This window comes from Eleginops maclovinus, chromosome 23, assembly GCF_036324505.1.
Source record: "Eleginops maclovinus isolate JMC-PN-2008 ecotype Puerto Natales chromosome 23, JC_Emac_rtc_rv5, whole genome shotgun sequence".
In the NCBI taxonomy this organism is placed as follows: Eukaryota; Metazoa; Chordata; class Actinopteri; order Perciformes; family Eleginopidae; genus Eleginops; species Eleginops maclovinus.
The window spans coordinates 11,794,759-11,809,246 of record NC_086371.1 but is presented as its reverse complement, the minus strand read 5'-3'; the positions used below and the strand labels follow the sequence as shown (position 1 = coordinate 11,809,246).

Sequence of the window (14,488 nt, the reverse complement as noted above, 5' to 3'; positions counted from 1 at the left end):
CTTTTGACAACAGATGGTGCTAATTGGTTTTGTATTTTTCCCACATGGCTACAGGGATTGTTGCCACTAGGCTACTCTCTTTCGGCAATTTTAATGTTTAAATAACGTGGTTAAAATCATGGCACGTTGCTTTCAGAAGGATAATGATAGATGCAGTAAAGGAACATGTCTGTATGAATCACAAGCACGGTCACATAAAAATGACAAGTTGGATAATACATGTTATACTCTCAAATAGTAAACGTAAATACATCAAAACATGCATCAATCACATGTTACGTTTTGTTGCAGTAAAACGGGGATGTTTCTTTCTCACTTCTTATCTTACAGTTGACTTCCTTTGACAGACTTAGCCCCGAGCTCGAAACGCCCACAGCTTGTGACAGGCTGCGTGCATGCGCGCAGAAAACACACAGGCGCGAGGCAATCACCGTCCTGTCGCAAACATGGCGAGGTTAAGCGAGCATGGAATTCGGCTGAGTTCGGTATGTAATGATACATTATTTATGTCTTTTCATTATGTGCAATATTCACTTGAACACAGCTTTTCTTTGCTTTGGGGAATAATTGAAAGTGGAACGCACTCAATGACTGTTTTTTATTTATTTTCAAGATGAGTCCTTCCTTCCTGAACAGCAACTCTACTAGTCACACCTGGCCCTTCAGCGCGGTTGCAGAGTTAATAGGTAAGTTTTGTAGCAGCTACTACACTGAAGTGTCATGCACCTGCAGCTCTGGTGCGGTCTGTATGTGTTACTGGTGCAACTTTTCATGGTTTCATGTCAAACACCGTGACGCTGTCGCACGCAAAGTGGACTGAGTGAGATATTTGCGTTGGTCCTAAAATGGAACGAATGGACTTCCTCTTTCACAACCTAAACGACTTTAGTGCTGTTACACCCCTGTCAGTGTCTGGTGGCTGCATAAAGGAATGGCATGGTAATAATAATGTAAATAAGTTCAGAGTTAGCTAATTATAATGTGTGTTATTACTTTACAATGCAAATGGACCTAAACTTCTTTACAATATAAGTAAAATAAAATAATTTGGACAGTGGTTTGTTTAGATGTCTGTCTCAAAAGGACACATAGTATGCAGATGAATTACTATGACTTGTCCATCTATGTGATACGAAGCTCTATTTATGAGCTGTCAACACTGACATGCCTGCTCTGCAGACGTGCTGACAGTCTGTTGGCTGCTGCGTTTTTACAGGAAGAGCACTCAGTTATGCAGATTTACTTTTCTGAATGACATCATTGCTTTCTCTGTGCACATGATGCGACAAGGGAAGATTCAGTGGCAGTATAGGTGGACTTTGCATCTTATATTTAAACAGAGGTGTTTATGAAGTAAGTTCTGGTTCGGTTCTCAGAATAGAGATCTGAAAATCCACAAAAAAGTTGAATCATTAAAGGTCTACAGCAACTTCTAACTCTGAGAATATGATGTCTAATGTTAGTCGAGTGTTGGGGAGATTCACAATACACTATTGTCAAATCTGTGTTTTTTGTTGTGCTGTAACTGTGTACTAGATATTTGATCATGAATGTTTTGAAAAATAGCACAAACATACTATCCTATACAACTTGTCCTAGCATAGCATTCTAACTCTCTTTGGCAGGTTTACGGTTGCATAGTCATATTTGAATATACATTTGCCTTGATTAATTGTACTATCCCTGCAGCGATTATGACATATTTTTGATGGTATTGTAAAAAGGTCTTGGGAAATTAGGATACTATTTTTGTATATTGTATTTAGCTAACACATATATTTCAAAGCAATACTTGACAAGTTGCTCAGGGGCGTCCAAGCCAAACAACTAAGTATCCAACTTTCTGTTGTAACTTTTAGCAAGCTCCCCTCTTGTTGTTGTTGCTGTGACCACAAAAAAAGTTTTTCCTGGGCAATGAGGGTTATTCACTGTCAGCCTGTCGTGTTTTTAGGATTTGATCACAGATGAAATGACACTCTCTTTCTCTCTCACCTTTCCTACTCTCATAATCTAGACAATGCTTCCGATCCTGGGGTATCCGCTAAACAGATCTGGATAGATGTAATTAAAAGAGAGGATCACCTGTGTTTAACCTTCACTGATAATGGTAGTGGCATGACCCCAAACAAACTGCACAAGATGCTTAGGTAAGATATGAAGCGTGTAAATAAAACATACACACAAAGATTTAATAGCCTGAGGTACCTTAACATTTTCTAGCATGTGTTCACATACTGTAAACTGATAGAGTTCCTCTTTTCTGTATTCAAACTGCAAAGATTGACTCACCGGTGTTTTTTTAACACATTTTGTACCAAGCATACATTTTTCTCACCAAGACTTACATGTCACAGTAAACTACACACAGATACACATAGCATTTTGTATTTTTAATAAGTCTGCAGGCACACTCATGAGCACAATTAAAAACATTAGTAATAACCCATAAACACACAACAGACATACATACATAGGACAGATAAACGTATGATAATCTATTAATCCTTAAAGTATGGAAATAACCTAAAGGCTGAACCCTTTTCATTTCAATTTAGCATACTTGAAGAGCTTCTGCTTTTTTCTTGGTTTTAGACGGCTGGTTAGACAAAACAAGAAATATTAAGACACATTTGCTCTGCAAAAAAAGTAAAAATGGCATTTGCACATTTCTTTTATGTATGGATTAATAATGATTGTTTATTTTATCATGAAAATAATAATACGTTTTATCCCTTTTATTGCAAACTTAATATCCTCTCTCTCCCTTTCATCCTTTTTTCCAGCTTTGGTTTTACAGAGAAGGGTTCGGGGAAGGCCAGTCATCAGGCCATCGGTGTGTATGGGAACGGTTTCAAGTCCGGCTCAATGCGTCTAGGCCGCGACGCTCTCATTTTCACCAAGAACGGCGGCTGCCAGTCGTTGGGAATGCTGTCTCAGACCTACCTGGAAAACATCAAGGCCCAGGCCGTCATTGTCCCCATCGTCCCCTTCAACCAACAAACCAATATCCTTTATGAATCAATCACACTGATTGGTAGAGGATTTTTCTCATGATGGTCGCTTTTCAAACACCTTTTCTTTTCATGACCTTAACTCTGGGTTACAGTCTCTCGTGGTGACTGAGGACTCGGAGGCCAGCCTGGCAGCCATCCTCACACACTCCATTGTCACCACCCAGGAGCAGATACATGAACACTTTGACTCCATTCAATCCAAAAAAGGCACCAAGATATTAATCTGGAACATCCGCAGGTTAGAATTATTCAACTCCTCATGCTGAATTTAGGTGGAGATTAAAACGGCAAGTTTACAGTATTTATATAGCACCTTTCAACACAAGGCAAGTGCTTTACAAAAGTAAAAACATTAAGAGCATTTAGATATAGTGCAGCGGACTGTCAGTTTTCTGGTAGATTGTTCTATCTAGATCAGCGGTTCCCAAACTTTTTTTGCGGCGCACCCCCTTCTACGTCCCAACCGGGTTGACGCACCCCCCAAAAAAACGCAAAAAAAAAACCAAAACGCGACAAAGCTTTGTTTTATCGCCATATAGGCCTAAATAACTTTGTCATGAGACGTTCCAGCGGCTGTCTTCTTCTACGTTTCTATCAAAAACTAATAAATTATAGTTTTTTTATTTAAAATAAAAGGGATTACAAAGGAAATGTTTATTGTTCCTGTTTTTTATTGTAGCCTATGGAAAAATCCCACTTAAAAAACAAAACTGTGTAATATTTTTACACCAGACCACCATTAAATGTTTCATCTTGCGCACCCCCTGGTGGCAGGTGCGCGCGCACCACACTTTGGGAATCCCTGATCTAGATGAATGAAGCGTAATAACTGAACGCTGCCTATCCATGTTAAGTTTTGACTTCATAATGTTGCAGAAGATCAGAAATGTATTTTATCCCTTAACCATTCAGTGCTTTATAAACCAGCAGCTGTATTTTGAAGTCAATTCTCTGACAGACAGATATATATATATATATATATATATATATATGTAAATAACATTTAGTGACTTGAATGCAATAAAATAAGCAGAGACAATTATGTAAAAATGAATGTCTAAGGTAGCTCTCCTGGCGGCAGCCTCATATTTACCAAACAGACATGCGAGCAGAATTAAGGATCCCATTCCTCTCGACATAGGGAAGAACATATCCAAAAATTTTGAAACTATTCTTTTAGTAGTTTGATTTTTGCACAACTACCTGTCGTTGAGTTTGTAGCTCGATGCCTTGAGGGTAGCTCTTATATATAGATTTATGACTATACAAACACAGACTCAAACTGACTCATGCAAATAAGCATGAAGTCACACACCAAATTTGTTTAAGCATTATTAGACAAATCCATACTAAACATCACATACAAAGAGGCATACCATCATCTTCATCTGAACAGCAGATACAATTTAAATGTAATTATTTTAGTTTCTATTTCCTCATTTGCTTTCTTAAGACATGTTCTGTAGTTTCTCTGGGGAAACAGTTCATGTTAAGTTTCTCAGATGTACTTCTGTTTAACTTCCTCTTTGTGTAACACTATGCGCTTATCAACAGAAATATCATATGTATAAAGTTATCCAATCCAATTATTTTCTGAAGCACTTTAAAACCTCCAGACCAAAGGGCTGTACAGAGAAATAAAAAATTCACACTGCACAGCTCGAAAAATACATAAAAATAAAGATAAGAACACAAAATAAACAAGAATGGAAAACAATATGCCTTTAAAAGCAATAAAAGCAACAATCTACAAAGTGCAGAGCGCTAAGGAGAAGAGGTGGGTTTTAAGACGTGATTTAAAAACGGACTGTGTAGAAACCTGTCTAATGAGGAGGTGCAGAGCTTTCCACAGTTTAGGGTCCACAGCAGCGAAAGCACGGCCCCCTTTGAGCATTGACTTTGTTCTGGGTACATTCATGAGTAGGTGATCAGCTGACCTGAGAAACTTTTCTAAAATAAAGTATGTGTTCAGAAAGGTCCTTCTGCAACCATAATCATTATCAATAGCTACTCAGTACTGCACAAGGGCTGGTTGAACTTCATCATGAGGAGATTTACTTGCTGTATATCGACCCTCTCAACATATTTAAAACCCCTTTGTGTTGCTTTACGTCTGCAGAGACCAGTGATGGGAAAATGTCATTGCTTGTTCTGATAACAGCTTCCTTTGTCTTATCTTGAAGAGGCAAAGATGGCAAGACACAGATTGACTTTGAGAGCGATTTGACGGACTTCCGTTTGCCCGAGATTGATATCACGGAGCTGAAGAAGGGTGTGAGGAACAGCAGCTCCCTGAAAGCTGAACACAACATCCCTGACATGCACTACAGTCTCAGGGTAGGTCGATTTCTACGACAAAGAGGCAGCATGTGGAAGTGTGAGATGTTTGAACTGCTATTCGAAGAAACACCTGTAAGTCATGTTATTCTGATAAAAACAGCCCGCTTTTCCCGTTTTGCACAGCTTTGTCCCTTCAGTCGAGTAAAACTGATTTAAAGGCTGGTATTTATGGTTGTAGTTCTTGGTATTTGTGGTTATTATATTATATATATTATCAGTTATATTGTGGCACAGTTTAAAAGTGCAGCAAAGTAAATACTCAGTATAAACATGTTACTGATTCAAGGATGCACAAGTGTTACATGAACAACAATGTAAAGTATAAATTGGCAAAACAATTTCCATCATGTCTTAAAAATTGGGATTCAAAGTTCCTTCACCAGAGATTTTTCTCAACGCATAAAGGAAGATTTAGTTGTTCCATTTGTATTCACCAAATGTAAAAAAAAATACACACTTTTTAATATAAAGTATTGATAATCGAGCTTGTCAGGTCAATTGCAACTGTTCTGCATTGTTTTATTGTCCGTGGTTAAGATGAGGTTTGAGTAAGACTCAGGGTAGGAGATGTAGTGGTTGTGGTTAGAGTTTGGGTAAGCCCCTCAAGCACTAGGCAGATATGTCCCATGCAAATGGAGTATGTGGCCTGGCATGAGTGTGTGTCTGCCGGTTTCAGCACAAAAATGAGTTTTTCCCTACAGGAGACTTACTTGTGGTTTGTGGTAACACTGACCCAGTTTCTGTTTAAATCCACATTGAAATTGTTGTAGGTAAATTCCTATGTACATTTTTAAAATCGTTGGAAATATTCTTAAACTTATGCTTTGTGCACTCTGTGGTGTCCACACAGGCAGCTGCTGCAGCGCTGCCTCTCAGCCCTATGTATATACATTAGGTTTGGCCTTTCTTAATAGAGTATTTCCATTCATTTATATTTAGTTCAGACAGACATTTGTTAAGAAGAGTGTGTTCAGTAAAGAAAAAAACACCTACAGATATTTAGATATTGAAACCGAAAGTGAAAGGTGTGAGTTATTTCTGTAAACCGTGCTCGTAACACAGGAATAAAAGCAAATCTCTAGATGAACTGTAGCAGAGCCTCACCTGCAATGCGTGCTGGCCTGGACGTAAGATATATAGATATAGTTTAGAAAAATTAGGAACGTTTTAAGAGTTTAAATAATGTACCGTTAATAGGCCTTTAAAAATGTAATTAAGTGATGGTGTCAGATAGCAACAATTTGAAATGTCATAGCCAGACAAAGGGCTGCTATTCATTTAAGTAGAAGTAGAGTGCACATTCTTTGAGTTTTTATTCTAAGACGTTATCGGCTTTCTGTTGAACTTTATACAAGACTGACTAACTTATTTTCACTGTATCCCCCTGTTTATGTGTGTCCCAGGCCTACCTCAGTATCCTGTACTTGAAGCCCAGGACACAGATCTTACTGAGGGGGAAGAAGATTCTGGCTAAGCTTGTGTCGAAGAGGCTGAAATTGATCGAGCATGACGTGTACAAACCCCAATTCAGTGTATCCTTTCCATTTAATATTTTGTGTAATAGTATAAAGCAATGTTGTCTTATCTGTGGCTATAGTCATGAGCAAACAGGAAGTGGGAAAATACTTGCTCAGGCAGTGCCAATGTTTCTGGGATCTAATGTGGCAGTGGGGTGTGGTTAGGGCACCGGCTGCTGGAGTGATGGGAGTGGCTCAGCTGGAGGCATAACCACACCCCGCTGCCTCACAGGCGTATCAATTTTTGAAATGCAATGACACGGTTGCACTTGAATTGTTTAATACATCTGACAGTTTCTATCAAAACTTTTTAATAATGATTCAAGTCCACCCAAATAAACCCAAGGCAGTATAAAGGCCATGCAAATACAAAACCATACTGTATTTCAAATGAAATAATTCTCCTTTTTCAATTTTTAGGGCTGAGTATCAAACCTTGGGACTTGTTTTGTACAAAGCAAAAGTTGTTTATAGAACTGATTACTTAAAGTTGGTATTAAATGTTCGGTTAGATATATTTTATAGATAAATGCTCATTATTTTCAGACACTTTATTTGAATAATCTTCCTGTAAGCAGCATTAACCATAATTATATAAACGTTGGCTTCTGCTTCTGTTCCACTCTGATATTCCTACTGAGCTTAATATGAATGTATTGACCTTATTGTGAAACCTGCCAACGCTCAGTGCTGTTAACCTTTACTGGTGTCTGTCAGAAAGAGAAGGTGAAGGTGACATTTGGTCTGGACCCGAAAGACAAAGAGCACTGTGGCATCATGATGTACCACAGGAACCGACTCATTAAAGCCTACGAGAAAGTGGGCTGCCAGCTGAAGGTAGAGGAAAATAATCACTCTATACGTTACATGCATGATGAGGTGCAGTGATCTGCTCCGAATGTAGTTATATGAATACCTGCCTCTGCATAAATCTCACTTCCCACATCCCTCCAGGCTTCAGGTCAAAGGGCAGGAGTCGGGGTCATCGGTGTCATTGAGTGTAATTTCCTCAAACCTGCTCACAACAAGCAAGACTTTGAATACACCAAAGAATACAGGTACAAAACAAGTATACAAAACAAACAAAAAAAGACACATACAGTACAAAGCTTTATGCTTATACAGCATGCAATATGGAAATTAATAGCTGCTTAAGTAGATTCGTGCCATTTCGCAGATTAGAGCAGAACATTTTCCTACAGACTGTGTTTACAAAGTTCTGAGGAAGCTGTAGCTAAAATGACTCATGCTTCTCTGTCTGGAGGTGCTTCCATTTTCCCCAAATGTGAATGTTGAGGCTGGAAATGATCACAGAATATTCAAAGTAATTTTGACACAGAATTGTATTTCTATATTACACTCTAACTTGTGCTGTTGCGTTTTTGGTATTAAGAGAATTATCTAAATAAATTCACTACCTTTTCTTTTTTATCCTCTCAAGACTCACCCTTGGTGCTTTGGGCCTAAAACTGAACGACTACTGGAAAGAGGTGACGGAGAAGAAAGCCAGAGAGCGAGAGTATCAGGCTGTGGAAAGAAATGAAAATGAAGATGAGCATGACACTGACGAGTGAGTGTCTACTGTTTTTATCTGACAGAAAATCCTTGTCCTTATCTCTTCCAAAATACATTAAAGGCACTTAAAATAAATCATATTATTTCAAGCGTTTCATAAATTTGACATTTTCTGCTATGCTTCTTACGGAGGGATTTGGTTCATTTGATTCATCCGGCTTTAAATCTGTAACCTAAACTGCTACAGCCACTGGGAGTAAAATATAGAGTTCAGGTTGTACAAGCTCTATGAATAATGACGTTACAGAAGATAACCCTCTCATGTAGGAACTTGTCTATTCAAATGAAAGTGAAAATAAGTTGTTTTCTCCAAAGCTTGAAACTAGAGACACTGTTTCCTTAGCTGCTCCAAGCTGCAAACACGCTGAGGCCGGAAACTTCAAGATTATTTATAGTTAGTTGATCATTATTTATATAGCGTACAAAACCAGAAAGTAAAACTGAAAATATTTGTATCTTTTATATATTTGTGGAACAGACGCCTTAATGTATACAAATATAAACTTGCTGAGATGAGTTGAAAATTGTTCTGATCTATTTTCTGAAGTATTTTTGGTGACATGACTTCCCCTCTTGGGCCAGCTTCTGTCTGCTCACATTAGAAATCCCTGTCTTTCTGTATTTACAGGGGTCCCATATGGTTACAGTGTGAAGAGTGCCTGAAGTGGCGAAGCGTCCAGGCAAGTCATTACAACACGGTTCCTGATAGCTGGAACTGCAGCCAGAACCCCAACCCACGCTACAGGTGTGTATTCCTCATTATTGCTGTCCTTCGAATGGACTTATGACTTCAAATGTTAAGAGAGATGTTATCAAAATATAATTTTTTCCACAAATTAACGGGATTACATCTTTATTTCCACAAGTCGGCACAGGAGTAAATCATTTTTTTGAGATCTAAAACTATATTTGCGTGGTGACAAGAGGTGGAAACATAGAGGAGAAGCTTCATTCAGAACATATCTGTATAGAAGGGGCCTCAGTAGTCACATGTTGAGGCCACAGCATCCTTTATAGGGGGGGATTCTCTACGCTCAAAACTAAATGGGTCCTGATAACATGTCTTATTGCTCTGACTATGTGTGTGTGTGTGTGTGTGTGTGTGTGTGTGTGTGTGTGTGTGTGTGTGTGTGTGTGTGTGTGTGTGTGTGTGTGTGTGTGTGTGTGTGTGTGTGTGTGTGTGTGTGTGTGTGTGTGTGTGTGTGTGTGTGTGTGTGTGTGTGTGTGTGTGTTAATCTTTCAGAAGCTGCTCTACACCAGAAGAAGCAGAAGACAGCGAAGAGTTGTTAACACCCAGCTACCAGAAGACTCACAAGAAACAGTACATTCTCATTTCTTTTCTGTAGACCTCTCAAACTGTGTGATGCACTTGTACATGGTCAGATGTTTAACGCTGCTACTCTTCCTGAAAGCATGTGTGTGTGTTTTTTCACGTGCAAGTTTGTGGTTTCCTTCTGTCGGTTTCACACTCTTATTTCCGGTTCATGTGAATGTGTGGTGTTCTTATACTCAGTCTGAGAGTGATCAACGTAGTCAGACTTAAACAACACAACACTGTGCCTTGTTACTTTGCTAAATTCAAATATAGATAATTTCTAGCTTCTAATCTATTTGAAATCCAAATCAGTTTTTTACATCTAATATACATTTATCTGAATTATTTTAATGATGTATTAGTGGCTGGAATTGTCATTAAGCTAAGCTTCCTTCTAGCTTCTGTTTGTCTAACAGAATTTAAGAATCATAAATGGTTGAAAATGTAATAAAAAGTTGACAAAACATTCTAAACTATACACTTCTCTATTGCTGCGATGTGCCACTTGCTATTGGTCCAGTCCTATTACCACTCCCCTAATAACAAATAATCAACCTAGCAAGTGGGGACAAAACAGCTAATCCGAAACAAACTAGTCATATTTTCTAACTTTCTTGTTCTTATTGTGGTGCACTGTAACTTTCCTTTAGATCTCAACTGTCAAAGGGTTTGGGAGCACTAAGTAGAACTGGAGCGAGGGCAAAAATGTAAAATCCTCTATAGTTAATAGAGTGGGAAATAAACAGTATACTGTATATTACTTTAAGATAATCTGCCCTCTCAACTCATTCATCTCTTATTTTCCCTACAGAGATCATCCAAAAAAGAGGAAACGAGAAAAATCATTGGAGGTTTGTAGTAGTAGTAGTGTAGTAGTCGTGTTCTGTTGGCTATACAATGTCTTGATATATTGTGTATGATATAAGTGTGTTTGGTTGTTTTTGTTACAGGTCTCTGAGTGTCAGGACCAATCGAGTCTACATCAAATCCTCTCACGCTGTTCATCAGAGCCGAGCCAGCCCACCTTCCAGTCCACACACACACCTGATCACATTAGAGCAGCAGGCCAACGCCACACAGAGGAAAACCCAGCAGAGCGAGATCAGACGAGCTCAGATCACCAGGCGGATTGTTATACAGACACACACGTACATGACGATGCACAGACACAAAGCACAGTCATACAACACAGGCCTGATGGAAGAGGCACAGTTATTAAAGACAAGACACAACTCACACAAAATCAGATGCATGATCGCAGGCTTGGAGATAAAGAGAGACACAGGAACATGGACGAAAAAGAAGAGGAGCACACATTAAGGTATGTTATATCTTTACTGTGTGCAACTCAGAATCATATGACATTCATTACGTTTTACAAGTTTTATTTCTGTTATTTTTCTTCTTTTTTGTTAAGTTCCTGTAGAACAATTTCAAGTAGTACACTTTATACTTACTTGCATCGTACATTCATTTCCTGGGGTGAGTGTTATCCGAGCAAAACTGTTATGAAACCATGGCAATATCATCACAACATCTCTCAGCTTTTTCGATGGCATGCGGAGGGAGCATTTTCACAAATTTAAACCTGAATGTTGCCTACCAAAATACCTGCCAGTAGAAGAAAGTGTAACTACAGTTGTATAGCGTGGTGTTCACCGCCCCATCTATAACAACTTCAGCTGTATTGGCCGCCATTTTCACTAGTGTTTCTGGTCAAAGTTAACATGTCTTTGACAACAAAACCCATAAACAGTGTTGTTCACACATGTTTTAAGTTTCAATACGTTTTGTTTTCACATTGTTGATAAACCAATTGGCTATCTTTCATCGTTTGCAGCTTCAAAGGGAAACCAGGATCATTATATTACTCTGTAAAAAAGAAGCCATGTCTTATGAAGAAGCATCAGCCTGATTCAGAAGACGTGAGCGCAAAGTTGAATCCTGTACAACAAACACAAAGAATTGAGACACTGTCCTTAGAGAAGACGAAGGACAGTAGCAGCCGAGTAGAGAAACCATCTGACGCAGCACAGCGAATCCCCACCAGCCTCACCTGGACCTCCGCACTCCCCTTTGCTCAGACCGTCATGGTATCTCCTCTGAGTCGAACCGAAGGCCCTTGGAGCAGACCCCTGCCTTCAGAAGGGAGTGACCGGGAAACTCACCTGCAGAAGCTGACTTTGTTAGAGAAAGAGGCCCAGAGGGTGCGCAGGCTTCTCGGTCTGGAAATCACAAAGAAAACTCAAGGCACGATGACGACTCACTCTGAATCCACAGCAAGCCGTGAAGTCAGCTGCCAGACGGACGTGGCTGAGGTCAGGAATTTATTACACAATTGTTTAGGTTCATTAATTTGTTCAGTCTTCTGTGTGTATATCTGTATGACTGTACGCAACTCATTTTGCATGCTGCTTGACCAATTAGCCTCATATCTCTTGTGCATGTTTATGACTGTATGCTCAAGAACCTTTTGCGGTTAGTGATTCAGAATTGAATAGATAAGCATTTTATTTACTTTATTTAACTGTGATTCGTTGCAGACCTCTTACTTTCCCTAACTGGGCGATAGGGTCACAAGTGATCAACAACTGCCAAAGTAACAAAGACATTTATAGCAATAGCTAGAATAAAAACAAGCCTTACCTGGTCTCCTCCCAGCCACATGTCATCCATAAACTATGTCTCATTTTGAACCGGGCCATCTTCAGATTATTACACACCCAATACGTTGTAAGAATTAAGTACTAAGTAAGGATATAAAATGAACCAATCAATTTAAATTGTCTTTGTTGGTGATGGGATGAATCAAAAACAATCACATATGAGCACAGTGATAATGAAAAAATGTTTATTTCTAGGCCATCTGCACAGACTCACTCATCTCAAAAGAAAAATTAACAGCAAACTTGTGCTCTCATTCTTCTGCATCAGAGCTCTACTTCATCCAGAAACGCAGCCCCGGATCCAGGACATCAGGGGCTGGTCTTCGCTGGTCAGAGATCTGTGTGTGGGCCGAAAGAACAGCCTGAGCACAACATACCAAAGAAGGACAAGACGGTACCTCCTGGCAGGATGAGAGTCGGCGACAGCGAGGCCTTTGAAGACAACAGGTGTGTATTATAGACATGTCAGCTTCTATTTCTACCAGCGCTTTACTGTTTCTACCACTATTACTACTCCCAAAAATTTGAGTCATGTCTTTTCACAATGATTTACACATTGTTTTTGTTCTTTGTTTCACCTGAGCAACTAAAAGTAATAATGCTTGTAATAATGAAGCTGTTTTTTCTTTTTATCAGATCTTCACTGGAGAATCTGCGTGGCATCCGTAACAACGTGGTGGTGCTACTCACAGCCCTCCTGCCCCAACTGGACCTGGCTGGCATCAGCCTGGAGACCTGCGACGTGGACAACATCCTGCAACAGATCATAGAAGTCAACTCGCTGAAACTATGATCAAATTTTTGATAGCAGAGAATGTTTTCACTTAATTTTTATGTAAAGTTTGGCTTTAATTCATAGACTTAGTGTTTATGGTTAAAATACATACAATTGTGTTGCTTGCACACATAGCGCTAGTTTTATTTGGTCATATGCAGTGTTGCCACAGTTACCTTGAAAAAGTAGTCTGATTAGTGATTACTTCTTTAAAAAGTAACTTAGTTACTTTACTGATTACTTGATTTTAAAAGTAGCTAAGTTAGATTACAAGTTACTTTATTAGTTACTTTCAGCAGCTGCCTCAACATAAAAGTGAGTCCAACATACTGCCCGACCACCTTCTTCAACTCTCCCCCACTTACTGGTTTTGTACCGATGTCAAGCTTTTGTTGTGTGGGTGGTAGTTGACCTCCTGCTTTAGTCCCAGCCTGCTTCGCGCCACCTGGTGGGACTTGCTCTGTAAGTTTGACTGTGCCGTGCGTGCATCCTTTTGAATGTGTTTCTGTTGCTTGGTCAATGTTGAACGTTATTATTATTGAACTCAAAGCAAATGGATTGCCTCCAGAACGTTTTTTTCTGCCCCATATTTGTCAAATTGGAGCCTTTTAATTTAGTTCTGTTTATACTAAATATTATAATATTTAAATACATTTTGTACACATGGATTCAAGATGAAGTCATGCTTTTCTAGGTTTGTTCAAACATCCAAAGGGACGTTTCACATTTGCATTAAAAAACTTAAACCATTTGCTGTACACTGCCTCTTCATTTTAAAGGTTTATTAACCTTGTGCTTCCCATCACTCCAATGTAGCAGGCAGAAATGATGCAGTATCTTTTACTTACCACAAGGTGGCCGTGAAGACTTAAGATTGCAAACGTGCTTCTCCGGAATCCACATTGTGAAAGTGTTGAAGTTATGACAACTCTGGAGTCACTTTTCTTCATTACAAAAAAGTCCCATTTTTTGTAATTAGACTACCGTTTTTCCTAGAAACTGTAGCCAAGGATATCAGCTAGTTTTGAACATATGGATTTGCGTTGTAGTTTTTCATCATGTGATTCCTGGTTAATTATTGTTACAATATTCACGGCAGACCAGCACACCAATCAGCTAAAAGCTCTGGAAACCTGACATAATAATTTTAAAAATCAGTGTCACAGTTTATACCAAATCTTACAATCAATTACATCGCTTTTCACCAGGGAAACTGCAGTATGTCTGATACCAAAAGGCTTGGTTATGGCTTTCAAATAAGATTCATAAATTGTATTTCATGTATT

At 39.0% G+C, this 14,488-nt stretch overlaps 1 protein-coding gene across 2 annotated transcripts; it reads left to right on the top strand.

The window, feature by feature from the left end:
* Window positions 1-13,951, top strand: zgc:152774 (uncharacterized protein LOC553526 homolog). Of its 2 annotated transcripts, XM_063876517.1 has the most exons (17): window positions 1-485; window positions 614-686; window positions 2,015-2,147; window positions 2,784-3,005; window positions 3,106-3,252; window positions 5,198-5,351; window positions 6,758-6,886; window positions 7,589-7,708; window positions 7,826-7,929; window positions 8,313-8,441; window positions 9,075-9,191; window positions 9,690-9,767; window positions 10,573-10,612; window positions 10,712-11,082; window positions 11,602-12,079; window positions 12,696-12,874; window positions 13,064-13,951. In XM_063876517.1, exons 1-17 carry the CDS (start codon window positions 396-398, stop codon window positions 13,218-13,220), a joined length of 2,721 nt encoding a protein of 906 aa, XP_063732587.1. In that variant the 5' UTR covers window positions 1-395; the 3' UTR covers window positions 13,221-13,951. The 2 variants fall into 2 exon arrangements, with proteins under 2 accessions (XP_063732587.1, XP_063732588.1); XM_063876518.1 differs by lacking the exon at window positions 2,015-2,147 and having other exon boundaries at window positions 9-485.
* Window positions 13,952-14,488: the final 537 nt, after the last annotated feature.